The sequence below is a fragment of the Pholis gunnellus genome (assembly GCF_910591455.1).
Source record: "Pholis gunnellus genome assembly, chromosome: 16".
Lineage (NCBI taxonomy): Eukaryota > Metazoa > Chordata > Actinopteri > Perciformes > Pholidae > Pholis > Pholis gunnellus.
In genome coordinates this window covers 212051-239049 of record NC_136543.1, presented here as the reverse complement: position 1 = coordinate 239049, position 26999 = coordinate 212051, and the positions used below count along the sequence as shown (strand labels likewise).

Here is a 26999-nt window from a genome sequence, read left to right as displayed (position 1 = left end):
GTCAATGTTGAGCCTGCGGTTCAAAGCTAACGGTACTAACAGCACTAACAGTGCAGTGCAGAGCTAATGCACTAACATGCACTACAAGCACAACTCGTCGGCTATGTGAACAAAGAGAGGAGAAGCAATTAAGTCTCTCATGACTTAAATGTGTGCCTGTTACCAGTTCTTAAAAACTGCAATCAATCCCCTCAATAGTAATGACTGAACAACAGACCACCTGTCAGGTCCCACATGTTTGTAACTAACCTTCTGACCTACCAAATAAAGGAGTTGAATACGTTTGGATGAATGTGTTGCAATTTTAGCTTTTGTCTTGTTATAGCACATCTTGCTCTCAGACAAAAGAAATGTGTACTATTTAACTTAAAACTTTTCTTTTCTCAGTATGAAATGCTGCTGTAAAATATTAGCATTTTGTAAATGGTTTGATATTGGGATGTAATAAAGAGCAGATAATCGTCTATACCAGGCATTCGCACACAGCTGAACACTGCGTGTGCATGTGTGTGAGGGGGCGGTGATGATTCAGAAGTCAGATTTCTCACAGGAACAGTCACTTCACTAGAAGCAGAAGCACATTGCAGTTGGCCAGTGAGGGAAGATTTTTTTGAGCTTTTTCCCCCTCTTTGGTAGGGATCTGAGGGATCCAGAGAAGTATACGAACGCTTATATTGGATATTTTATTTTCAGATTGTCAAAATGTCCAGAGTTGCCAATCTGTCGAAGCTGCGACAAGAGAGGATGAGGGAGATCAACCTGCGGGTGAGTTGGCATTATGTTCATCATTCAGTGTAACATTAAAGACATTACCATCAGATTGATTTTAGGTCCCGCCAACCACACAGTGTTTAAATAGGACAGATAATTAGAGATTACTACTAAATGGTACTTTGTAGATTTTTTATTTTCCTGTCTCTGTTTTTGTCACTTCCCCCTTCTGTCTATATCAGTGTCATTGCCTGTTTTTGCACTCAGTCATAATACATTTCCTCAATTTGACACAGGGCCTGCTCTCTACGACAGGAGCACAGGCCTCTCAGACCACAGGCCCTGATATCACTGCATTTCTTCTCTAGATATACAGGAGAAGTCTACATATTTGTGAATGTAGGTGGTGGTGTGTATGTATGTTTGCTTGTAGACAGTGTGCTTTCTCACTGGATATTTGACTATAGCAACTGTTGCCATAGAAATGGCCGTGGGTGTGTGTTGTAATATTACTGCTTTCTTTGAGAATGTTGCAGGCCTCAAAAATGTGTATAAATAAATATATAAAAAAGTAGTCAGTGCTGGATTTACTGTGGCACTAGTTTTAAAAGCACAGATGTGCATTCACATTTGAAAGCTGTGCATTAGAGATGGTCACACACACACGACAAAACAAAAAAACTGATCATGTGATGTGCCTGATTTACCAACGTCTCCCAATTTACAGCCACCAGCTGCACACCATCTCCACCCTCCACCTGCTGCACCCGGTCCTTCTCTCTCTCTACTAATACGTGTAATATGAAAATCAACAGTACTGAACTGTAGCTGAAATTAATGTTGGATGATGATATCATTTGTAGTCTGAGCTTAATAAATAAATAAAAAGACAAAATCCACTGCTTAACTATTCCTAATGAGCCCTGCCTGTAAGTCCAAGACTGTATTGAGCTTCTGCTTTAAGATGGATATACATAGTAGATAATATCAACAAACTATTGCTATAAAAGCTTCACAGGGAATAGAAGGGGCGAAAGAAAAAAAAAATTCAGCGAAGAAAAGGACAAATGTTATTTTTTGTAAGTTTATAGCTTTGTCCATTTAGAAAAAAATATATAGATATGAACTTCTTGCGACAAAAGGGGTACGTTGTAGATTATAGCCATATTCACTGAGCTTTCATTCTGTTTAGTGTAGCAAGCTAGCTACATAGCTTAGTCCTGCGTTACAAAAGTATGGTTAAAACTACGAAAGAGCCAAAGCTGCAATGGCTAAGCGTCAGGGAGAAGGTAGGGCTGCACGATTTTAGCCAAAATCATAATCACCATTATTTTGGTCAATATTGAGATTCACGATTATTTATCACGATTATTCATTAATTTTAGGGACAACATCCAGTGTTGGACCTTAGCCGCGTCGGCGGGGGGTGCTACCGACTGTTGCCATGCTGTGTACAGTCCTCGGCGGGGGGGGGCATCTTCACCACATCCGCTGGTGGGAGTGTGCGCGGATCGTGGCAGAACTCCGCCATGCGCGATACAGAGCGCATGCATTGAAAACGCGCGACCATGTAGAGACAGACATGACATGACGGAAGTGCTTGATTTGATATGTAGCAGAGCACGCATTTTAAACGTCAATATCGCGACGATCATGTTCATTTAATTGTGGCAGCCAAAATCGTGATCGCGATAAAATTCGATTAATTGTGCAGCCCTAGGAGAAGGTGTCAAAAAGAACAAGCGGATTTACCAGGACTGCTATATCAATCTTGGCTTTATGAAACACCAGACTACTAAACACCCTGAGATGGTAGGTTTCCTACAAAACAGGAACTTGTGATGGCAATCAGGCCCCAGATCATAAGAAACCGTTTTGCAAGGACTGGAAGTAACCAGAAGTTGGTAACTGTTGCATCATTTCAGTGTTCTTTCCTTATTATGCAAGCCAGAAAGCCACACATCTGAGAAACGATGACCAAACAGGCTTGCAATGAAATGGAAGGTGTGGACCTCAGGTGGCTGACAAATGTAAGACTGTACCCAACAACACAGAGAGACAAAACCATCCAGTCAACAAACAAATCTTTGGGTTAGCTGCTCAAGGCCAAGGCACACTAGACCCCCCAGACAGATACCAAGGTATGCTGGCTGTCACAGTGTGTTTCCTTGAACTTCCCAATCAGATAAGGAAGTTCTCAACCCTTCACATTCATACACTACTGAAATGACAGATGAGTTTATCATTAACACGTCATACCAGGCGAAGACATACAGTACATCCTGTGGTTGACTTGGGAGTACAGAAAGAATAAACAGGTGAAGGAGGAAGGGAAGTACCTCGGTGCTGAGGATGAGCTCATGGATATCAAATCAAGTTCTCTCTAAAAGAGATTATATGCTGAATTTGGATAGATGCAGGTTTGGCTTGTGTATAATTGCAACATTTTTGGCTGTCTAAATGTTTTATTCAGCGTTAGGTTGCACTTAGCTCCAACCTCTCGTGTCACTTAGGTTGCAAAAAGCCAAGATGGCAACGGACAAAATGCTGAAATCAAAGGCTTCAAAACTAGTCCACAAACCAATGGATGACATCACAGTGACTACATCCACATCATATATGCAGTCTATGTAGCAGATTCATCTTGCCATCCACTACACTCACTGTCACTCTTCTCAGCGATTCCCTAACAATGACATGTTTGGCTATTACCAAAATCACACCTACCATCCCATCACTGGCTCAAGAAATGCAGGCTCAGAGCTCTCATTAGATGCCAACCTATATGATTAAATATGTATGATGGTGAAATAAATAATAATAATAATATGAATGATGATGATTATGATAACAACAACAATAATATTAATAATAATGGCCTATATACGTATTATTGTAAAACAAGCTCTAAAATTATATAACCTCGAAAAATAATATAATTAATTCAAAATGTCAACAAAATTGGAAGTTTTACATCAACTGGCTGCAGACAGTTAAGGACCCTATTTAGGTTAATTGTACAGTTATTTATTGTTCTATGCTGTATCCATGAAAATACTTCAAAATAAGGACTTTTTCCCTTTATAATGGGCCAGTTATGGAGGGAGGTGGGGATTATCAGTTTTCTGAGTTTTAGGCTTTGCAATGAATTATAGCACTACATTGATTTAATTTATGTACTTAGCCAAGGCTAAATAGACCTAATGTATCATTTTAATTATAGAACATATTTAGAAGTTTTTCATCTTCATCAACACAGGGTGTCACACACCTGTGTGCAATAATAACAGTAATCCATTTGATTATATATAATCAGTCCAACACAAAATCAAAAAGTACTACAACTAGAATTTTTAGAACATTGAAAACCAAAGTATATGGGTATTCATTAATTAGAGTTGTTCATGGATTCTGGTCCAAATCTCAACATTTTAGTGCAAAGTATTTTAACTATACATATTGAGTTGTAAATGTACATAGCGACTGCCCTCTACTGGTTGAAACCACGCTATTGAAATAAAATTTCAATAGCGTGGCCTGCTGCCTGCCAAAACCCACATACAACACACAATCACAGTTGCATTTCAACAAGAAACCACATCTGTTAAAGATTGGTCAACATACAGTTGGCCACAAAGGTTTTATTTTCGGCTTGGTTTGTCTGTTGGTTTGTAACTGTTACATGCATTACAGTATGTTTCACATTCATTGACAGTGCAAAATAGGGCATTTGTGCTGCAATCATTTAGTTTTGGAAAAATAGAAAAAACAAGTTCCCAATTGTTCAACTCTGAAAACAACTCAAATACAGCTAAGCAGTAAAATCAAACACATCTTCTTTAACATTGGCTACCGACCGAGGACCATTTGGTCCTTCAGCGAGACAGTTTAGCAAAGAGAGTGTCATAGAATGCACTTTTCAGAAACGAATATAAAGAATGCTACACACATGCTATATACCAGATTAAACAGCAACATCTGGGCAATACTACCATGTAAGTCATTTTTTACACACTCCAAACACAATTATACACAACTAATGCAAGCAACTAGAAGATGTACCACAATATCACGTATTTGTCGCCATGACTCAGCAAAGTACCACTCCTGAGAAAGCTACGAACAAAAAAGCTAACGGCTACACGGCCGAGGAATATACCAGAAAGCATGAGAATTCGACAGAGAATCCAGAGATATCTTCAGAATTTTTCTCCGTAAAACCAGTACAGAGCTGTGAGCAAACAAACGCCAGAACAACAAACCGCTTCACCGAAAATAAATCACAGCCAGCACCTCACCTTTAGTTGAATCACGAAAAGACCGGCATAATTCCCCGTTTGCCAGCTAAACATTGCTGCTACGGATGTCCTGTGTCTTTGTGATCTGTTTCCTGGAGAAAGGGGGGTCAACCTGACTTGTGGGACCCCGGGGGGAGGGGGGGAGGACTTTTGGCGAATGGAATTTTACGCACGGGGTGTGCAGCGTTTTTTTATTTTTGCTGGCTAAAGACTGTCAATCAACACCGGGCTTCTACTTCCGCATTCCTGAGACTCTGACGTGTCTAAAGAGGTGTCATTTTCTAAAATTGACCAATCATAGGCTTCCTGAGCTCCCAACACACACAAGAAGACTGGAGCTCAGACGAGAATCATCCATGGTTTACAGCCTTAGAGAGGATTCTGGCTCTCAAAATGATGCCAAACTGCTGTATTAGGTTAGATTGAACACTATTAGTGATAAAACAAGTGAAATATATAGTTATATAGTATATCAAATTAGAATAGAACAGCTGCAACAGCTGGTTCCAAAATGAGAATTTGGCTTGACCTCGTGTGACCTCTCCGTACTGAAACCTCTATAACTTTGGCCTGCTTCACTTTATCAAAGCCACATTTTTTTTGGAGACTACTGTCATGTTGTACTATGATTTGGGTGAGTTTATAGGCTAGCCAGGGCCTCATTTCAAGAACAAAATAACAATAAAAGTGCTTTTTTTTCAGGTGAACCTGAACATTTTCAATTTGAGCTGTGTGCCATCTTCATTTCGTATTAACCAGTAACATATACAATGATATTTAGACATCTGATCAAATCTCACAAGCGTTTCTGTTATTAGAACATTACAATTATTAAAATAGACCTTGTAGTTACAGAACTAGTCTTTTTGGTATGGGTATGCAATTTTTGAGCAGAGGCCTAAAAATAGGGCTAGGTTTTAAAGAGTTAGAGTCATGTTATTTCCACATTACAACTTAAAGCTCATGAATACACCGAAGTTGAAAAAGTTTTGTCAACATCCACAAATAATTCTTTGGCACTTCCACCGTTTAGCCCTCATCCAACATATTTAACATACGAGGAAATACCTACTGAATTAACAGAATAAACTACTATAACTACTGCAAGAAAAAATAGCTGTAAGAAACAACCACCAGCAAGATGTTAATTGATTTCTTCTCAAAACATTATTAGTAATGTAATAAATGTCATCTGAAGAAAAAAACTAAACAGATTATCATTATTTTAGCCTGTTCTATTCTATCTATTTAAAATGCATAGGCTGCAAATGGGTGGATTTGACTGGGGACCACAGGGCTCTAATACATAGTATGGTATTTAAAAAACAACAACTAGAAAACAAAAACACCATATAGATGTAAAAAAAAATTAAATGTGTGTTCGGAATATATGAAGCTGGGGGTGTGAGTCAAGCAATATTTATGAGATGAAAGTTTGGGTAGTCACAGGCTACCTACATTTACTTCCAGCCCTGCTAGTAGAGAATTAGCAAAGAGTGGACAACGAATTGGTGGATTGCGTGTAGTGATTGAGTAGTTAGATTGTATTGTTAGCAGAGATTTTTGGTGTAAATTTCATAGTTAGTTGCGTGTTTTATATTTAGCAGGTGACTTAGTGATTTCGGACAATTGTTGGGTTTGGAATTTTTGTATTTGTAAGGTAAGTTAGGTTAGCTTTGGCTTGTTGTTTAACTTTGTGTGTTTTTCAGATAGTTGTTTGATTTACCATGGGTTAGTTAAATTTAGTATTTTTAACATTAGCTAGTGGCCAGAACAGGTCGGCAGTGTTTCATTCCCAGCTGCAAAAACACCTCCAGACTGCACAGCTTCCATCTGCACCGGCAGACTGCGATCTACCTCTTAGGGCTGGAGTTGCTATAGCTTCTCCAGTGTCATAGAGGTGAATATGGGTTTTACTAAAGTGTACATGCTGGAAAGCGATACAGTGCCATTCATTGCTCTCCATGTGCCGACAAAAACACGACCGCTGTCGCAGGAACTCCACTGCCTTTTGAGGTGAGTGCACAAATAGTTTGTTGTAATACACCTTGTAAGGACAGTGACATGACCGCCAAGCTAATGTTATATGGCAAGGTTAGCTCACGATGCTTAACTTCGACTACCGTTACTGCAGTTTAAATCAATATACGCACCCTAGCCCGTAAATATTCCAATAGTCCATAATGTCTCTTTATTTTGCAAACTAAGCTACTAATGTGAGTCGCCAAGGATCTTGGCCTTCGCGCATGCGCAACGTAACCTGTTAACGGCGTAACGTAAACATTTACACGAAAGTACAGGCATTTCGCCATGTATTTATGAATGACTTAGTTTTATGTCCGTGTACTTTATACTTTTGTAATATGTGAAGTTCTCAATAAAGTTCTTGAAATAAAAAAAATCAGCATTTCCCCCTGCACCCCACCTGTAATACCACTGCGCCCCACAGTTTGAGAAATACTGGTTTAAAGTAACAGCAAAAAAATACATTTAAAAACATAATTTTAAGCAGTAAGAAGGTTTCCTTCCATAACTGATCATCACCACAGCATACAAAAGTAACCAGACCAAAGTAACGCTGCAGCCAGTCTGTGACTGTAAGACATGACTCTGACATGTTACACTGCAACACATGAATGAATGTTGAATGAATCATGATGAATATATAACATGAATATATGATAAGATAATATACAGACTTTTTTCTTTATTGTCAAGTCTGCCCGGGTTACAGATGAAATAATAAGGCTAAAATATTGTTACAAACACCATAAGAATAGATCTGCAACACATTAACGTAATGTAATTATCGTCAGATCTATTGTGCTCTAGATGAAGCAATGATATTATACATCTGTTAATTTACACTTTCACACAATCTTTTTTGCATGTGTCTGTGTTGATTTTAATCTGAATTATGACTTTAACTTCTTCGTAATTGTGTAATATTAATTTACGATCGATTTACCAAGCATTAATTGGTCAGTATACGAGTTGATCTCTTATCTCAAACACAACCTGCTCCGGACCAGGTTAGGAGTTTAGCACTATTGCAATCTATCCCTGTAAGAAGTGAACAACCGTCGTGGAACTGAAAACCCACAGTTAACCCTGAATTAACCTCGCTAACCCCAAATCCTGCTTCGTGGTACAGGCCTCTGGTCTCCTTCCATGTGCCAAAAGTGCCCCCCCTGCTACACACAGTGACACAATGTCTTCTACTGTGTGTTGTCGGACCTCATCGCCATCTCTGCCCTTTCTATGTCTGCTCCCCAAGGGCCAGCCTCCTGTGTAGGGAGGGTATGGCAGAAGAGAAGGCAGGAGCAGGATATCACAGCTTTCTAGCTGTTGGACAACAACTAGTCACTAATCCCTGAACACAGCTTTTAGGGGAGGGAAGACACAGCTGCTTGTTGACAGTATGAATAGACAGGACTCTGAAACTGTGTTATTCTCTCCAGTTCTGCAGCGTCCCTCCCCTGTTCATGGGAGTCAAAGAGGTGAATTTATCCTCCCAGGTGGAGATAGATTACCTCTCAGTAGAGATTTGGGGCCTTTTTACAGAAACAGATGTGTCTATCGTCCCCATTCAAGACAGACAGAAAGGGTTTTACTCTGCATACTTCCTGGTTCCAGAGAAGACGGGGGACTTCAGACCCATTTTGTATCTCTGCATCCTAAACCAGTTTATTTCCCACAAGACGCTCTGTATGCTAACCATCAGGCAGTTGCTGGATCTTGATTAGCCGGGCAATTGGTTCACCACCATCGACTTAAAGGACGCATATGTTCATGTTAAGGCGTCTCCATAACACAGGAAATTCTTGTGTTTTGCCTTTTAGGGGATAGCCTCTGAGTACAACAGGCTGCCTTTTATCAATTCAATGCCCCCCACAACTTCAGAAGATGTGTAGACCTGGCACTGCAGCCACTGCTTGACCATGGTATCAGGTTCTTCTTTTATCTCGATGACCTCATCGTCATGGCCAAGTCCAGTGAATGGCCTACATTTCACACGGCCCGATTGATCTCACACCTCACCATTGAGTGAGAAGGCACTCGATGGTGAGGACAACAAGCAGCGAAGTTCCACCTTGTTGTCCAACCTTGTTGAAGACGGCGGAGAACCTGTAGTTGTGGGCCTCACAACACTTGTTATCTCTGAAGGCCCACCACATTCCATGACTGGAGAACAGGGGGTGCTGACCTCATGTCAAGAGGCTGATCTACTTCACCCCGAGATGGTGAAGTAGATTTTTACCCTGATAGGGAAAGCAGAAGTTGATCTGTTCGCCAGGGTTCCAGCACTATTGCAAGGAAAGGAGGCTAGATCCCCTGTCTGGTGCAGTTAGGTCTGTTCTCTCCTCTCCTCAGTGTTTGATGAAAAGAGGGCTGACTCATGCTACTGTTAAAGTGTATGCAGCAGCCATTTCTCCCTGCCATGAGAATTTTGGTGACAGACCGGTCTTTGGCCACCCAAGGGGTCAACGCCCTGTGATGTGTGCCTTCTACCTGCAGTGACTGACATTGGTCCTTGGTGAAGGGTCCCTTTGAGCCTCTGGAGCAGTCCTCTTTGAAGTCGTTATCATTGAGACAATTTTGCTGCTTGCACTGACCTCAGCTTAGAGAGTATGTGAAATAACCAGTGCAACCCAGTTGCTTGTTGTTCTGTGGTGACCGTAGTGGGCCTAACCCACAAATCAAATCCCTCTTTCGTTCCCAAGAACTCAAGGATTTCTTTCAATTCCAGGGTTATACAGCTGTATGCTTTTTGTCTTCCATTCCATGCAGGCGGCAGGGAGGCTTTATCTGGTCAGTTTTTGTGTTGGCATGTTATATTGAACACTCACCCACCACAGACACAATAAACAGCTGTTTGTGTGCCTCGGGGATGGTTTGGCTGGATAACGTCCTATCCAAGATCTCAAGACTATAGAGAGGCGGGGTAAGACCTCCTGCTACGGTCTGACACACTCTACACGTAGCTTGGCAGTGACGGAGGATTTGTTTGGTGGGTTGAGTGTCGAGGACATATGTACAACAGCATCATGGTCAACAACTTGTCCGTTCATACGGTGACATCTCTTGGACATGGGGGGCTTCTTTTCAGGTACTGTGCTCGCTGGAACAACACGTGAAAAGAGTGGGTGTGCGTCAGTTGTGTTGCATGTATTCAGGTAGGCACGTCCTGATTGGCCAGCTGCACTCATCCAAATTTTCAGTGGCCGAACACATGCTCATGATTGGAGGAGAGTATACCCATAGAGGACTCCACCCATGCTTCTAGAACTTACAATATTGTAAACGTTATTACTTTGCACAGCAGCTAGATTCTCGCAATGTTACAAGATAACGCCAGAATCGCAGGATCACATATCACATCAAAATCCATCTTGTCAGGCTTCAAGTTATGGGTTTGTGTCCGGCAAGCTACTGACCGGACCATTCAGCGTCCAGTGAAGAGCTACTGGCAGCAGATATGGTTTAGGTGTGTGTGTGACGACACAGAGGCCAAATCCCAATCTCCCCCCTTACGGACTCACGGACTTTGAGGAGCGCTCCCGTGAAGTCCGTGAGGGTTTAGGGATGTCCCACTCTCAAATCATCCAGTGTTTGAGGATCTCTGGCAGACATTTTGAGCCCTTTATGAACCTTTTCCGTAAGTCAGCTTTGCCTAAGTGAATTACCCACAAATCATTGCAATGTGATGTTAAACATGGGGTAACCAGTGGACGCATGGAGATAAACAAAGAGGACGGCTCAGTGTGTTCAGCCTGGAGTATTACATTCACACAGAAATATTAAGGGTTCATGATGGAACAAAAAATAAACATGAAATCAGAGAATATGTATTCATTTATTCATCACATATTTGATTTTGTCATTGAAGCTGTTTTGACAAAAACGACTAAATAGATTAAATAAAATTACTTCTCATCTTGTGAGGAAAGAGCCTGGAAGACGTTTAAATCAGGGAGTACAAAGTACAAAATAAATACACACAAGTACATTATATTATTTGTCGTTTTCATGGTAACGTGATATGTTGCAGCAAAGTACTGTCCCATTCATATTTACACCATCTCAAGCCCTCACAGTCTCTCATACTCAATCACTCACCAGGTGACGTCAGTGAGTCCTTGAGGGTTCAGGGTTTGAGGCTTTAGCGGGGACATTGGGATTTGGCCAGAGAGGTGCCTGTTCGTTCCAAACAATAATGGCGGCACCTAAAGAGGTTAGCTTGATGCTAGAATAGCATCATGTTACATCAGAATGGGACAGTATTATTTTATTGAAAGAAGAGCAAAGAACGACACTGAAGGCTTTTCTCTATGAAAAGATCTTTTCTCTCTTCTCCTGACGGGCTTCGGTAACATAAGAACTATACACGACAAATCTGCGCCCGGTCATCATCTTACATGAGCTACGTCTCCATATATTTGCAAGAGATTGGTTTTTAGAAGCCCATCCAAAAAATGCTTTCACACTAGAAAAGAAAAGATCCATGAGACCGCCTATTTTCTTGGGACCAAGGTTCCACTGTTAGATTTGGATCATGGTCCCGGGGAGGTTTCACACATTTTTTGTTCAGCACTTACTGTCAGCACTTACTGAAAAGTCAGTAAGCCCAAACCAAACAAGATAGGTGTGAAAGGGCCCTCAATGGATTTTGTTGGATTTGGTGCTGTTGTTTCTGAAACTATGAAAGTAGAAGTGCTAAATGTTTTACTTTTTGCTCCATGTCCTTGTCCCATCAACATTTAGAGGCCATTCAAAGCCAGGATGTGGAAATGTTTTCTGTTATTTGTCCACTCTGACTCTGACTTCTATGTAATCACCATTAGAGCTTCTTCTTTTCTGAGAGGCAGCCTTCAGCTGAGAGGCACAAATAGACAAAACAAATAAAGACAGGAAAATGTGTATGTGGAACCCCTGACTTCATTGTAGGGAGCCCTGGGGTTCATACAGAACAGATCTTATTAAAAACTTTGTGAACCCCCTGAGCGGGGCACCGACCCTAGGTTGGGAGCCACTGCTCTGAAGCACAGTAAAACAAAGTGTACCTAATTGCTAACCAGAGAGGTTGGTCATTGACCAGCAGTTTACTAAACTCGCAAATCAACAGGAACGTAAAGCAAAACTTCAATTTCCCCAAAAGTCCTTATATCATGTTTAAGGATAGCTTTAAGGCAGGCAGCAAGGCTGACAGTGGTGAATTTTGAGTGTGCAGACAGCTTCTGTTTCTGACCTTTCAGCTCCTGTCTGTGTGCTTGACATGCTCACCTGTGACGCAATATCTCTGTACCTGTAACCCTAACCCTAACCCTTAACAGCCCTCCAGTGAACGTCAACAAAGCTCAGTTGCTCATGATGAACTGTGCCCTCACCCCAGGGTAGTGTGACAGAGCCATAGTGTAGCAGTAATGCTGTTTTTATAACAGCCTCCTCTTTTCTTTGTCCATCAGTCTAGACACATGTAAAAACTTGATGCTGACAGAGGTTAGAGGTCTCTTAACACATTTACAGGAAGTCTTTTTCACATTGAGTCTCTGTTTCTTTTTCAGAATAAAGAGAGAGAGCGCATGAGGGAGCGAGAGAAGGCGGCAAGGGAGAGGGAGGCACGTTACAGCAATGGTCACCTCTTCGTGTCATTGACCGTGTCAGGAACCACACTCTGTTCAGCATGCAACAAGAGTATTACTGCCAAGGAGGCACTCAGCTGCCCTAGTAAGTATATAGTTAGTGCACATATACAGTGAGAGGTGGGTGAACCTACAATAAAGGTTCAGTCACTTCCAACCTTAGTAAGACTGTGAAGGTATCTATGACTTACATTCCCAAATAACAAATCTGCATTGGTCTGCGGGAATCTGTGTTGGGAGGAGGTTGGGCTGGTGGATGGGTAAAAAAAACAAAGGACTTTTACCCAAGAGATGCTGTCTGTGTCCTGTTTGAACCAAGTAGTTTGGTTTCATGAACATAACTAAGCATTTTTGTTTGGTTTTGTTTCTATTTTGCAGTCATTTTAAGCCAAACCCTGAAGTCTTTTACTGAACCTAACCAGGTAGTTTTGTAGCGTTGTTTAGTTTAGTTTAATTTACAACTTTACTTTATCAAACTGCGACCTTAATGTGGAAGAAAATATGTTTATGAGAGAGGAGGTATAAGATGTTTGTCCTCTTAATGTCTCTATTTTTTCCAGCATGCAATGTTACTATCCACAACCGCTGTCGAGACACTTTGCCAAACTGCGCCAAAATGAAACAGAGGGTAAGACAGGCTACATCACAAATCATCAGAACTCTATTTATTGATGAGGGTTTCTTCTATTATTATTTACACACATTTATAGAGTCATGACATTTTTCTTCCAAAGCCCCTTTACTATTTTGGGCTGTCAATCAAAAACGATGCACTGAGACAACTCAAACCAAAAGGTGAAGCAAAAAAAGAAGGTTATGGGACTGAAAGAAGAAACCCCTCCAGAGCTGCAGCTTAAAAACATTAGAGGGGCATAGATGCGTGTAAATATACAACATAGAAACCTTTCACAGTATATCAAAGAAAGAGGATAAACCACAAGAGTAGAATTATATGAACAGCAAGTTGTCACTCATAGACAACACTAAAAGACATATGTATACATATGCCGACTGTCTTTACACTTATGACGTGGTGCGTTTTTGGACTCAATGTTATAGGAACCATTCAAGGTTGAAATGCTGGCACACATTGTTTTACACCAGTCAGCAGCTAAGACCGCCAGGCTTAAATGTTTAAGTATGAGTACTATCACATTCTCAGGTCGGAATCCTCATGCGTACATTAAATCAGGTACAGTTTGCATTAGGAGATAAAGCTGATAGAAGGGGGACAGGCCAGCAGGTCTGTTCAAAACATTTCCTCCAGTTAATTGTGGATGCTAAACAAATTGATGACAGTTTTTTAGAAACGATAGAAATGTGATTGAGAGTTGGAGAGAGTAGTGCTGGTGTTGTCAGAGTTTCTTGTATTTGAAAACAGAAACTGTAGCTTAGTGTCGAGATGATTTCCAATGCAATGGCTAAATATTTAGCTGACAATGTTGATGCAACGTAGGATTTCAGAACGAGACTTCTTCTAGTGAGACACAAACATATTTATACATACTTTATATGGAATGTTATTGTACATACAATAACATACAGATTTGTGTCCTTTGCTAATACAGCAGCAGAAGATGGCCCTAATGCGGAATAACTCAGCTGTACAGAATGTCACGCTGCGCACAAAAAGTGAGAGCTTTTCTTATACACACATATATTCAGTCTCCTTTACCTACCTGAAATAGTTCTCTTTCAGCCAGTTCTCTTTTTTTCCTCCTTCTGCCCTACTCCTGTTTGCTTGTCACTCTCCCTTGTGTTGTTCTCCCTACCTGCAACTGTTTTTACTCCACAGCTCCAGGAATGCGCGAGCGTCCAAGTTCAGCCATCTACCCTTCAGACAGCTTCCGACAGTCCCTGTTGGGATCCCGCCGTGGACGCTCCAGCCTATCCCTGTCCAAGAGTGTCTCCACCAACAACATTGCAGGGTGAGCCTCACTTTCATTGGCCAACAGCTACAACATAATGTAAGGCACACTTAAACTAAGGCACAGGCAGCTACCCAATGATATGATCCAGCCTCGCCCCACTGTAGCACGTGTGCACAAGCACAGTAATATTGGATCTTGATCCTGTGAATTGGCTCGGTACATCTTTAGTTTCATTTTCATTGTAGGATTTACAGTCGATCATCGTTCATCAGTATATTATACCTGTGAGGCTTATCCTGGTTTGGATTATATTATGTTTGCATGAAACAAGTAAGCTGGATATTCATATCTGTGTATTCATGATTCCTACACATTCTTGTGGTCAGCCCCCATAGAAATGTTCCAATATAAAGGCAGTCTGTAGACCCCTCTCAGCATTTGAGCAGTGCACTTTGTTTAACAAGTACATGTTTGTATTGCAGGTGACAGACTTTTAAATGTAAAGAAATTAATTACAAGATAATTCTTAAACCCAATTAGTGATGCTAGATTTTGTTTCAGCCATAGACTGTAAATAAGATGTGGATGTCTTGAAGTCACCCATTGGTTTGTGGACTGCGGTTTTGAAGCCTTAAGTTCAGTTGGCTGTCGCCATCTTGGATTTTGGCCATTGCCATCTTATTTTTTGCAACCAGTGAACATCATGCTGCAGTGAAGAAGACTTAAAACTAGCGACTGAGACCATGAACTCATGTCAACAATGTTTACGGAGGTAATAAATCAAGAGAGAAGTAGAGTTATTTTCTCATAGACTTCCATACATCTATTTTTTTACCAGAGGAGTTGATAGCCAGTCGATAGAATGCAAGTTTAAGGCACTTCAACAATGGCTTCACTTCTCAGAACCAGAGGTTGCCGCCTGATTGCAGCATATTGTCAGACCCTGTGGTGACCAGAAGAAATTTTAATCTTCATTTCTGTTCATTTTCTGCGAGCATGTTCCAATTGACCTTACTCACAGCAGACATTTGGACTTGTCATAGCAGGAAAGGCACAGGTGATACTGATAACACTAACATGGCTCATGTTCAATTCAAGTGTTCCAATGGAAGTGACAGTGAACAAGCATGCAAAATACCAGGGACCTGAAATCAAAGCAGCTAAATAGAATTGAGCCATCATTAATTTGAATATTTGAATGCTGTACTTTTCCCAGTGTGACAAGTCAAAATGTCTTCTGTTGAAAATACCTATTCACTTGCCATGTACTGAACACTTGGCACCCCTTGCCACCTTTTCCATTCTTTCAGGATCAGAGAGAACTTCTTGTCACATGTGCAGTCTCAAATACTTTCTGCAAACTTCAGTATCAAAATATACCACCAATCAATCAAACATGTCCGTGTGTATGTATTGTAGGACCTTGAATGACGACTCCCCCCTCGGGCTGCGCAGGATCCTTTCCCAGTCTACAGACTCCCTCAGCTTCAGGACCAGAGCTATGTCAGTGGAGTCTCTCAATGATGACGGTATCACTACATTCAACCTATACATTATAGTAAAATGGCTGGGAAATTGGGGGGAGATGTGGAGTGGCTAGTTGGTAAGGTGTATAGTGTATAGACGTTTTAATTATTATCTGTACACCTTCACTGAAATGATTTAGTAAAAGTACCATAAATAAATTGAGTAAGGTGGAGGTGAGGTATGTGAGGCCGTAATAGCAAGAAGTTCAACAGGAGGTGAAACTGAGATTGGGATTAAAATGAGTACATTAGGTGGTGATGAATGAGGTGATTTGGCAGAATTAGGTCACCTAGGTGATGAAAATCGAGGTAAAGTACTTTGAGTATGTAATTAATCAGTGGTAATGAGTGTTGTTAGGTAAGACTGGGAATGATTAGTTGGTAAGGTGTGCAGTGTGGCAGAGGAAGTAAGAGCAGGGGTTGAGACTAGGTGACCAGGGTTCAAAACCATGCCCAAGGCCCTCTCCAGTGATATGAGACAACCCTGTCTTCTACAAGATTATGTTCCTATACAACTAAACAGATTCTCAAGTGACCCTTTGATCATGGATCTCGAAGCAGGGTCTTGCCCCATAGACTCTGTCTGCAATCATTTCAGTCGTTCAGGATGGTTTAGTGGATATGGAGCTAGTCATGGTTAAAAGTGTGTAGTAGTGACATGAGTTACTTGAGATATAAGTTTCTAAAATGTTACATTTCTACAAAAAAACCTGTGAAGCTAGCATTAGCAGAGTACATTAGCACTTCAATGACTAGCTTTAGTAATTCTATGCTAAAATAGCTACTAAAGGTTTACTCAGGGGTTAAATTGGGGCAGGTCTGTCTCAGGCTCAAGCACACACGCTCTTCACTGTCGCCAGATCATTTTGCTGGGGCAAAGCCCCACATGTTTTGAGTGTAGCCTTGAATATCTCTGCCAGCTAGCAGGCTCTGACATGTCAACGAATACGCCCAACATGTCAAACCAAAGATCTGATTGGTTGAACACTATGACAATCAACAATATTGTCCCCATTCACTTAAACTGCACATGGATTCACTGGTGAGTCTGCAGGCCTGGGGCCTCTCTTCTTACTAGAGACACAGAGGTGAAATCTGATTGGATAAAAGCTCTACTTAAAACAAGCTGCACTGGAAGCAGAGCAACTGAGGAAGACAGTAGCTGTGCAATGAGAAAATAAGATAATGGGAAAAATATTTTTATAAATGATGATACATGTAGTGTATTTAAGAAAAATTATTAAATTATAAAATAGCTATAACTTTGTGATTCTGTCTAGGCCAGCAGAGAAGGCTTTGCAGGCCCTGACGGCCCACCACTGCTTAAAAGATACTTGAGTTCATGTACTTAGTCACATTCCAAAAGGGGATAATACATTGTAATTTCAGTTGGACTTGCAGCATGATCTGCTGACCTTGGTTCTTCTTACGAACAAGTGAAGGATCAAGAAGTATTTTCACTCCTTGAAAGTCTAGAGCTGTAAAATCATTTTTTCAGCCTGTGATCTATGATGTTAATGAGTTTCTCTTATTTAGGAGACATCTACTATACTGCAGTATTGGAGGATCTGGAACTGGAGGGCCAAGACTTTAAGGCTGACTCATGGAGCATGGCTGTGGATAGCAGCTACTTGCAGATACACCGCAAAAATGTCACCAAGAGGCAGGATGTCATCTATGGTGACAGTTGCAGTTGATTTTGCTTTCATTTTTTTAACCCAGACATTTGATGTATTGCTGTAGCTAGATGAAAAGTACTACATGTACATAGATGGTATTTACTGTAGCTAGACATAATACAATAATGTCAAGTTTAATTTCGTTCTGTACTGCATGACTGCTACATGATACAGGACCTTGAAGTGTGTGTGTGTGTGTGTGTGTTTGTGTGTGTGTGTGTATGTATGTGTGTCCCTCTCAGAGCTGATTCAGACAGAGCTGCACCACATGCGAACGCTGCATATCATGGAGAGGGTGTTCCGGCAAGGCATGCTGGAGGAGCTTCAGCTGGACCTGTGCACCGTGTATGCCATGTTCCCCTGCCTGGACCAGCTGACCAGGATACACTCCCATTTCCTGGCACAGCTTCTCCTACGGCGCAACAGCAGCCTGCACTCTGGATCCAGCCGCAACTTCACCATTCACCAGCTGGGGGACATACTACTAGAGCAGGTGGCTGCCATGCATTTTCACAACCATTCAGAGTGACACAGAACTCAAACCAAAATGTAACTGTATTTGGTCATTACATTAAGTAGTTTTGTGTAATTCTATTTTGGCAGAAGTGTTTAACTACAATCGAGACTATCGTGTCATAACAGTAATGAATGAGTCCAACATGAGTTGAACGCATGTTAACAAAGACAACATCTGTATATCATTTCTTTCTTAGTAATAGATATTTAATGACAGGAACTGTCTTCATGTTATTTTATTCGTTATATTGAAGTTTTTATTTGCAATTAATTGCTCATATAACCACAAAACCGTTTTAGTTTTTTTTAATCATGATTTTTGTGCTATTGCTATTCACTCTTGTTGTTATTTTTCATAAAAATATTTGCTGAAAGGGCGGTGATGCAGCATATTACCAATCACAAACATTGTCAAGTCTGTGAGAAGAGCGGTGCATTTTACAAACCAATAGAAAACTATAATAGGGGGAAATACGAAGAAGACATAAACAAATAATTCAGGCTGAAAGTAACACTAATGACTAATGCAGGAAGGACAGCTGGCAAGAAATCGCCGACTATGTGAATGTGAAAAGTAAGAATATAACTTAATTAATAAATAATATAACTGATTTATAATATAACTGCTTCATATAGAGCATGATAGATCTGACTATCATTACATGTACAGTAGATCAATCTAATCTAACCTTCCACGTACCAAACTTTGATTGGTCAGTAGGCATTGCTTTTATACAGTTGATCTCTTATCTCTTGACCCTGAAGTTACCTCGCTAAGCCAAAATCCTGCTTCATAGCACAGGCCCTAGGTCTGAACAGTGACTTTACACTCATGTTCACAGACAAATTAACTTGTGCATGTTGTCTGCCAGTTCTCAGGCCAGTGTGCAGATGAGATGCGGAAGACCTACGCTGAGTTCTGTAGCCGCCACTTGAAGGCTGTCAAGTTGTACAAGGAACTGCTGGCCAGAGACAAGAAGTTACAGTGCTTCATACGGGTGAGACAGGCACAGAAACATTAAAAACACATCAAAATAGACAGCATTATAAATGAGAAAAAAATTGACATCATACTGAGTGAATTAAGAGTTTATACGCAGGATGTGAATTGTATTGGTTCATTTCAGCACCTAATTAGGTTTTTCAGAAAGACATCTGTTCAACAAGCATGAAAATGTAAACGAAAATGAATCCTAATTCAATATGCTCTTTCCGCAGTCTCTCATCCAGCATCTGACAATGGCGCTAATTTAGTGTGTCTATATGAAGCTTCGACGCCAAGTAGTCTCAGACCAACTGACGTAGTATAAAGAGTGAGATAGTCCACACAGCTAATGATAGCTAAGATGGTGCCGCGGACGGCTGCCTCGGTGTGTTGGTGCGCATTGTTTTGTGTTGCTTTTGTTGTAAATACTGTTTTCTGCTGCGATACCCGGAGCTCTTTCACCAGAAACGAGCTCATAAACATCAGGGGAACAACTCCAGCGGACTTACTTCCAACTTTTCTGTTAACTTCTGTGGAATTACTGGACATTCTCGTCAAAGGTGCGCTCACCTTAACCCATGCAGTGAAATGCCGTAGGAGAGGGAAACGTGCCGGCGCACTTGTTCGTCTCCGCACATGTGGATTTCACATGGACTTTGTGGACTTCAGCTCTGCTTTCAACACCATCATCCTGTCTCTGCTGCACGACAAGCTCTCTCAGCTACACGTGCCCGACTCCGCCTGCAAGTGGATCTCAGACTTCCTGTCTGACAGGAAGCAGCACGTGAAGCTGGGAAAACACGTCTCAGCCTCTCGGACCATCAGCACCGGTTCCCCTCAAGGCTGCATGTTTTCTCTTCTGCTCTTCTCCCTGTACACCAACAGCTGCACCTCCAGTCACCAGTCCGTCAAGCTGCTGAAGTTTACGGATGACACCACCCTCATTGGACTCATCTCTAGTGGAGATGAATCCGCCTACAGGTGGGAGACTGACCATATGGTGACCTGGTGCGGTCTGAACAATTTGGTGCTAAACGCTCTAAAGACAGTGGAGATGGTTCTGGATTTCAGGAAGAATGTAGCCCCACCAGCCCCTATCACCCTGTGTGACTCCCCATTTGATGCTGTGGAGTCCTTCCGCTTCCTGGGCTCCATCATAACCCAGGATCTCAAGTGGGAGCTGAACATCAGCTCCATCACCAAGAAGGCTCAGCAGAGGATGTACTTCCTGAGGCAGCTGAAGAAATTCAACCTGCCAAAGACAATGATGGTGCACTTCTACACAGCCATGAGTCCATCCTCTGCTCCTCCATCACGGTCTGGTACACTGCAGCCACAGCCAAGGACAAGGGCAGGCTGCAACGCATCATTCGCTCTGCCGAGAGGGTGATTGGCTGCAATCTGCCATCCCTCCAAGACTTGTTCGCTTCAAGGACCCTGAAGCGAGCAAGAAAGATTGTAGCCGACCCCTCTCACCCTGGACACAACCTGTTCGTGCCCCTTCCATCTGGCAGGAGGCTGAGGTCCATCAGGACCAAGACCTCACACCACATGAACAGTTTCTTCCCGTCGGCAGTCGGGCTCATTAACAGAGCCCGGGTCCCCCACTGACTGACTCTGTCATCCCCAGGACAATTTCCTACCGGTCACTCCCCTGCACATCCCTTCATATTTAAATACACTTGTCACTTTCACATTACACTTACATTACACTTTTTATAGTACTGTTATCTGTTTGTCTGTGCACTTTATTTTATATTCTTCTATATTCTATCGTCAATTTTAATATGTCTCTATTTCTTGCACTGTGTTGATTGTTGTTGATTGTTTAATGTTATTGTCTAATGTTATGCACCACCCGCCATGACAAATTCCTTGTATGTGAAACATACATTGGCAATATACGGTTCTGATTGTGACAGGGTGGACAGGAGGGGAAGTGGATTAGTCAAACAAACACATTTATTATCTAGGAGACCGCTACTCCTGTTTCTGTGTGAAACTAAAAGTGAAGTTGATATTTTGTCACGTCAGTTGTTAGTCAAGTGACTTGCGAGAGTAGTTCGTCAAGTTAACGTCAACCACAGTCTTTACATAGAGTGTCATAGTTTGCAGCTTGAAGCCACTGACCAAGCATCGTTATTTGACGCATTGGTTTGAGAATGTGTTGCGGCCCTTGAAAAATGTAACATTATTTTATATTTTTCTAAATGTTGGGCCTGCCTATTTTTTATAGACTGTATACAAGAAGTCAGCCCATTCTCAGTATCAGGGCCAAATACTGTTGCTTTGTCCCACCCCCTGGCATCTGATACCGATGCACAAGGCACCCTTGATCGTCCGTGTGAGACGAACGAGTCGAGGTCAACAAACATGAATAATTATACTATATCATACTTTGATGTGTTAGAAAGGGACGTCAAGGGTCCAGACCAAGTGTCAGAATGTATACCAGTTGGTATGAGAACATGTGATGTCACCCATAGGTGAGTTGACAACGGTTTTGAAGCCTTGAGTTTGGTACTTTGACCATCGCCATCTTGGTTTTCGGAACCAGGACTGATATAAGATGGTGGAGTTATTAACAACCAAGCACTGATCAAGACCATTTACAATTCATTTTCATTAGTTGAAAGAGTTAAAATTGTCAGAAGAAAACAGGGACAACTCCCAGGACATGGTAGCAACCTGTCAATCACTGTGTAGCCCCGCCCTAAAGCATCCCCTGCTTTATGGTCTGTTTGACTCTAAATGGACCATCATTTACTAAATGAACATCATGCTGTATTGAAGAAGATTAGACATTGAGACCATAAACTCATGTTTACAATGTTTACTGAGGTAATAAATCAAGAGAGAAGTAGTCATTTTCTCATAGACTTCTATATTAACTGAGTGAAATACGAGAGAATGCAGGTTTAAGACACTTCTTCACCTGCTTTTTTCGTGGTTTGTCCCAGCTGGTTTTTGGCGGTCTCTTGCCCAATTTTTAGTAGAATTGGAGATGAATTTAGACTGTTCATATTTTTAGGGTAATTTTCGCTAACACTGGCAAACTCATACCGTAACGGAAAATCAAAATCAGCTTCTGAAGATGATGGTTGTAGTAAAAAACACTTGCTATCGTGTGGTGTCAGAGGCATTCGATTTCAAAGATAATCCATAATCATAAGTACATTTCTAATAAGACAAGCTGTTTGTCTCAGAAGGTATATTTAACAATCCATTCTTCAACATGCCAATTCAAAATTAAAGTCGTTACACATTTCTTTTCCTAGTGGGGTTCCATTTATGTACAGCAGCTCTAAACACCTTTTGGCTGGTTCATCATTGGGGATGGAGGCTATCCATGCATGGCCACACCCATCAACGTGATGAACCCATACGAGGAGCCGGAACAAAACCCAGTTCAGAGAAGGTAGAACCGGCATCAAGCCAAGGCCAGATGTGTGGTAGTCAGGTCAATTGAAATGATGACCCAGTGAAGCAGTATCTTCCTCAAGAGCATAAACTGCTGAGCAGCAGATAGGGAATACAAGCAGCAAAGTGGTACAATCTTCTTCTTTTTTTTAAAGTAAAAACAATAAATGAAAAACAATGAATGAAAATCTTTATAAAGCATTCATATAGCACTCAAGTTAATTTAAGTTTAACTTGAATTAACATTATGCAGTTACATAAAACATCTGTGCCTTCACAACATATCCTTATAAAAGGGGACTTAGTGGAACTAGATGTGGTGGAGGGGACCATCCATGGCAAGGCAGCCATGACTGGAGACAATTTAAGGAACAGGCAGGAAGCAAAGGTTTCTCCTCCTGGTGCATTTCTACATAGTTTGTGTACCTGTAATAATGGGTCTTGTTTTATTAGTACATTCTGATTCTCTCTCTATAGTAAAGTACCAGTAAATTCAGGTTAACTGGAATATGTCAACAGTTTGTGTAATCAGTAAGTTCCAGTTCTCTTCCTATTTAGTAAGTTCAGGTTTAACTGGTGTCTGTGAACAGTTCTTGTTATATTAGTAAGTTCATGTTCTCGTTCTATTCATTAAGTTCAGGTTGAACTAGTTTCTGCCATCAGTTATTGTTTCATTAGTAAGTTCTTGTTCTCGTTCTATTCAGTAAGTTAAGTGACGCCCTACTATTGGCTTATAAGGGGGGCGACTGTGGCTCAGTAGTAGAGTAGGGTCGTCAGAGGATCGGCTCCGCTAGTCCATGTCGATGTGTCTTTGGGCAAGACACTTGACCCCAAATTGCTCCCATAGATGTGACTTTGGTGTGTGAATGTTGGATGTATGTTAGATAGTCGTGATGGGCAGGTGGTACCTTGCATGGTTGCCCCTGTCATCAGTGTGTGAATGGGTGTGAATGGGTGAATGATGACATGTAGCGTTACAGCGCTTTGAGTGGTCGGAAGACTAGAAAAGTGCTGTACAAGGACAGTCCATTTACCATTTATAATTTATAAGTAGTTTTCCAGTACATTTGCCTTATTTTATGTATGTGGTCTTATCCTCAAGGTTGCCTTTCAAACTAAATGAAAAAAGTCAGCCATGTCAGTGTGTGTGTCTCTCTCTCTGTCACTGGGCAGCGGGTGAGTCGCGGACCCCTGCTACGTTGCCATGGTGTTCAGGAGTGCATCTTGTTGGTGACTCAGCGGATCTCCAAGTATCCTGTCCTTGTTCAGCGCATTCTGGATAATACCACCGGTGAATAATCCCAATCATAACAGGTTTATAATCTATGACAAAGTCAAATCAGGCAACAGTAGGCATGTGGTCCGTGCACAAAGTAGAATTCATTTGCCATTGTGCACATTATATAATGAACAATGTCAGTTTAGGAGTATTACCTAATGTCATTGGTCTACTTGTGTTCATAATGTCTTCTGCTACGTGTGAGTTTGTTGTTCGATAGCCGATGCTGCCGAAACGCCATTAATGCTTGGCATGTGATATTGTTGCATTGAATAAACACGTGCAATGCAATTAAGCGCGCCAAAATATCAGTTTGTTCCATTATCAAAATGTATTAATGAAAAGGAAGTTGAGAGTCGGAAACAGAGACAGCTCGCCTTCAGAGTAAAGGTTGTGCATTTTCAACAGGTTTGCTTCAGCGATCAAATTAAGGAGAGCTAAATGAAATAAATAAATGACTGTTATAAAGTCATATTTCGGCCACGTTCCCACAACTTATCGTGAACAAACTGGGCGCAAACACTGAATTATTTGTATATAATGATTCATTATATTATCAATTTATTTATTTAAATAAAGGTTTCTTAAACTGTTGGGGTGAATAATAAAAGCTATCGTCTTGAGACGTGTGATGAACTTTGATTTTATTTCTGGCTCTGTTGTCATGACAATGATGCCACTAAGCTACCCCATGTCAAATCCTTCAGGTTTATTTACTGTTTGCACTTTTAACTATTCTACATGAAATAAAATAAATGATAAATAAATAATGTTGCAGGATTATCCTCTGGGCTGTGTACAGAGTGCTTCAACATGACGCTCCGCCGCATAAAAGTCACTGTGAAGCACATCATGACCGAACACATCAGTGCCAACACATACTGGATTAGCGTTTTCACTTTGGCAGTCTCAAACATGTTTCTGCTCACAACACGGGCCTGTATTACAATACTTAATAAGAATAGTAATATATAAAACATACTTTCACTCTTTAAATTGCTTTACTTTGAACAAATTACAGACGTTTTCTACCTGTGTCTGCTGCCCGTTGGCATCATGGTAACGTGGATTTCAGGCCAGCCAATCAGCTCCTTCCAATCTTCTCATTTGTCGTCTATTATAAAGTAGTACAAATCATTATTATTGCAGCTTCCTTGTTAAATGACATTTGATTGATTCAGTGTAGGCTACACTGCACAGATGAAAAGCAAAATTAAGTTGTGCAATATCTTTATGAGAGAAATATTAGATCTGCTGGTTCTATTCTATTCTATTCTCAGTATTTGTCATCAAATGCATGTGTCAAAGCTTGTCAAAGCACGAGTTTCATGCTATATAGTCATTTATAATGGTCAATACACTGTAATTAATAAACAGGTTCTGGGTTTTATTAACAACATTTATTCAGATAATTGAAGAAAAAGTAGTTATAGCACAACTATATTTAGCTTTTCATGTTTGCAGTGTCTCTGTGCAGCCTACACAATCAATCAGATCAATCAAATTTGATTTAACAAGGAAGCTGTACTAATAAGTTATAAATTAGTACTACTTTACAATAGATGACAAAAGAGATTTTAGATGCGAAAGAGCTGATTGGCTGGCCTAAAATCCATGTTACCATGATGCCAACGGGCAGCAGACAGGTAGAAAACCTGTAATTTGTTCAAAGTTCAGCATTTTGAAGAGTGAAAGTATGTTTTGTATGTTATTACTATTGTTAATAAGTACTGTAATACAGACCTCTGTTGTGAGCAGAAATATGTGCACCCTGTTGCAGACTGCCGTATTGAAAATGCTATTTATTTATTTATTTTCTGCCACTTTCAATTGTGGGAAAGTGGCAGAAATATGACTTTATGACAGTTATATATTATGTTCATTATTTATAATATTTGTTTATTTATTTAATTTAGCTCTCCTCAAATCGATTGCTGAAGCAAACACGTTTGAAAACGCACAGCTTTTACTTTGAAGGCGAGCTGTCTCTGTTTCCAACTCTCAACTTCCTTTACTCAATTTTCATTATTAAAGTTGGATAATGGAACAAGCTGACGTTGTGCGCTGAATTTCATTGCACGTGTTCTTTCAATGCGACAATAACACAGGCAAAGCATAAACCACGTTTCGGCAGCATCGGCTATCGAACAACAAAATCACACATAGCAGAAGACATTTACATGAACACAAGTAGACCAATGAGATTAGGTAATACCCATTAACTGACATTGTTCATTATACAACGTGAACAATGACAAATTAATGCACGAACCACTGAGAAGCAATTTGGGAAGCCATTTGCCTACTGCAAGACTGTGAACTTGTATCCTCTTGTCCTCACAAGAGGATACAAGTTGCTGTTGTTTCACTAGACTATATACTGTATGTATATATAGTGCTGCTGCACTAAGTAACCAACGTGTACCGATCAACATTATTCTAAAAGCAATAGTAGATTCATGGAGGAGAACATTTTGTCTGTCTATGATGAATTTAAGGATTGACATTGATGAATGTCAACAGTGGCTTAATATGAAACTTTCTGCACTGTAACTTAGGTTGTTGTACCTCCACAGTAATGTTGCTTGTTTATTTCTCTTCCAGATGATGAAGAAGAAGCCTCCTCTCTGGCCCAGGCTCTCTCCATGGTCAGAGAGCTTCTTAGTTCAATAGACCAACAGGTATCAAAGTATTTTCTTGGCCAGAATATCAGACAATTTCATTGTGTTTTCCAGCTAATAAGTCCCAGCTGTAGTCATCTGTTTGCAAAAAAATATTCAGGCGGAAATAAAAAAGTTCTAGTACAGTGTGTTCAAACTTCTATTACTCAATGCCAGTAGCACTTACAGTGACCAAAGCCATGCATGTACTCCCAATGGTTCAAGAACAGCTTTCAATTTACTTTGGGTATGCCTTGGATTGGCGTTTTAGGCGAATTCTACTGGAGTGGTAACAGGCATGACTAATGTAGCACTGTTTTTTTGTTGTTGCATGGTTTCCTACTATATTCAATTGAAATGTAATTGACGTTCATTAATACTCTGTTCTCCAAATGGAAGATGACTTTTATC

The 26999-nt window shown here is 40.8% G+C and overlaps 1 protein-coding gene across 1 annotated transcript in view; it reads left to right on the top strand.

Moving 5' to 3' along the window:
* Positions 1–648: 648 nt before the first annotated feature.
* arhgef2a (Rho guanine nucleotide exchange factor (GEF) 2a) overlaps positions 649–26999 on the top strand; it is a gene marked incomplete at its 3' end in the record, with an annotated part of 51371 nt that continues 25020 nt past the window's right edge. The window contains exons 1-11 of the mRNA XM_079176200.1: positions 649–765; positions 12575–12737; positions 13213–13280; positions 14221–14284; positions 14448–14580; positions 15943–16052; positions 17586–17729; positions 17971–18221; positions 19117–19242; positions 23823–23940; positions 26533–26609. Of these exons, the coding sequence (XP_079032326.1) occupies positions 703–765; positions 12575–12737; positions 13213–13280; positions 14221–14284; positions 14448–14580; positions 15943–16052; positions 17586–17729; positions 17971–18221; positions 19117–19242; positions 23823–23940; positions 26533–26609 (1317 nt within the window). The 5' untranslated portion in view covers positions 649–702. The remainder of the gene's footprint in view (positions 766–12574; positions 12738–13212; positions 13281–14220; positions 14285–14447; positions 14581–15942; positions 16053–17585; positions 17730–17970; positions 18222–19116; positions 19243–23822; positions 23941–26532; positions 26610–26999) is intronic.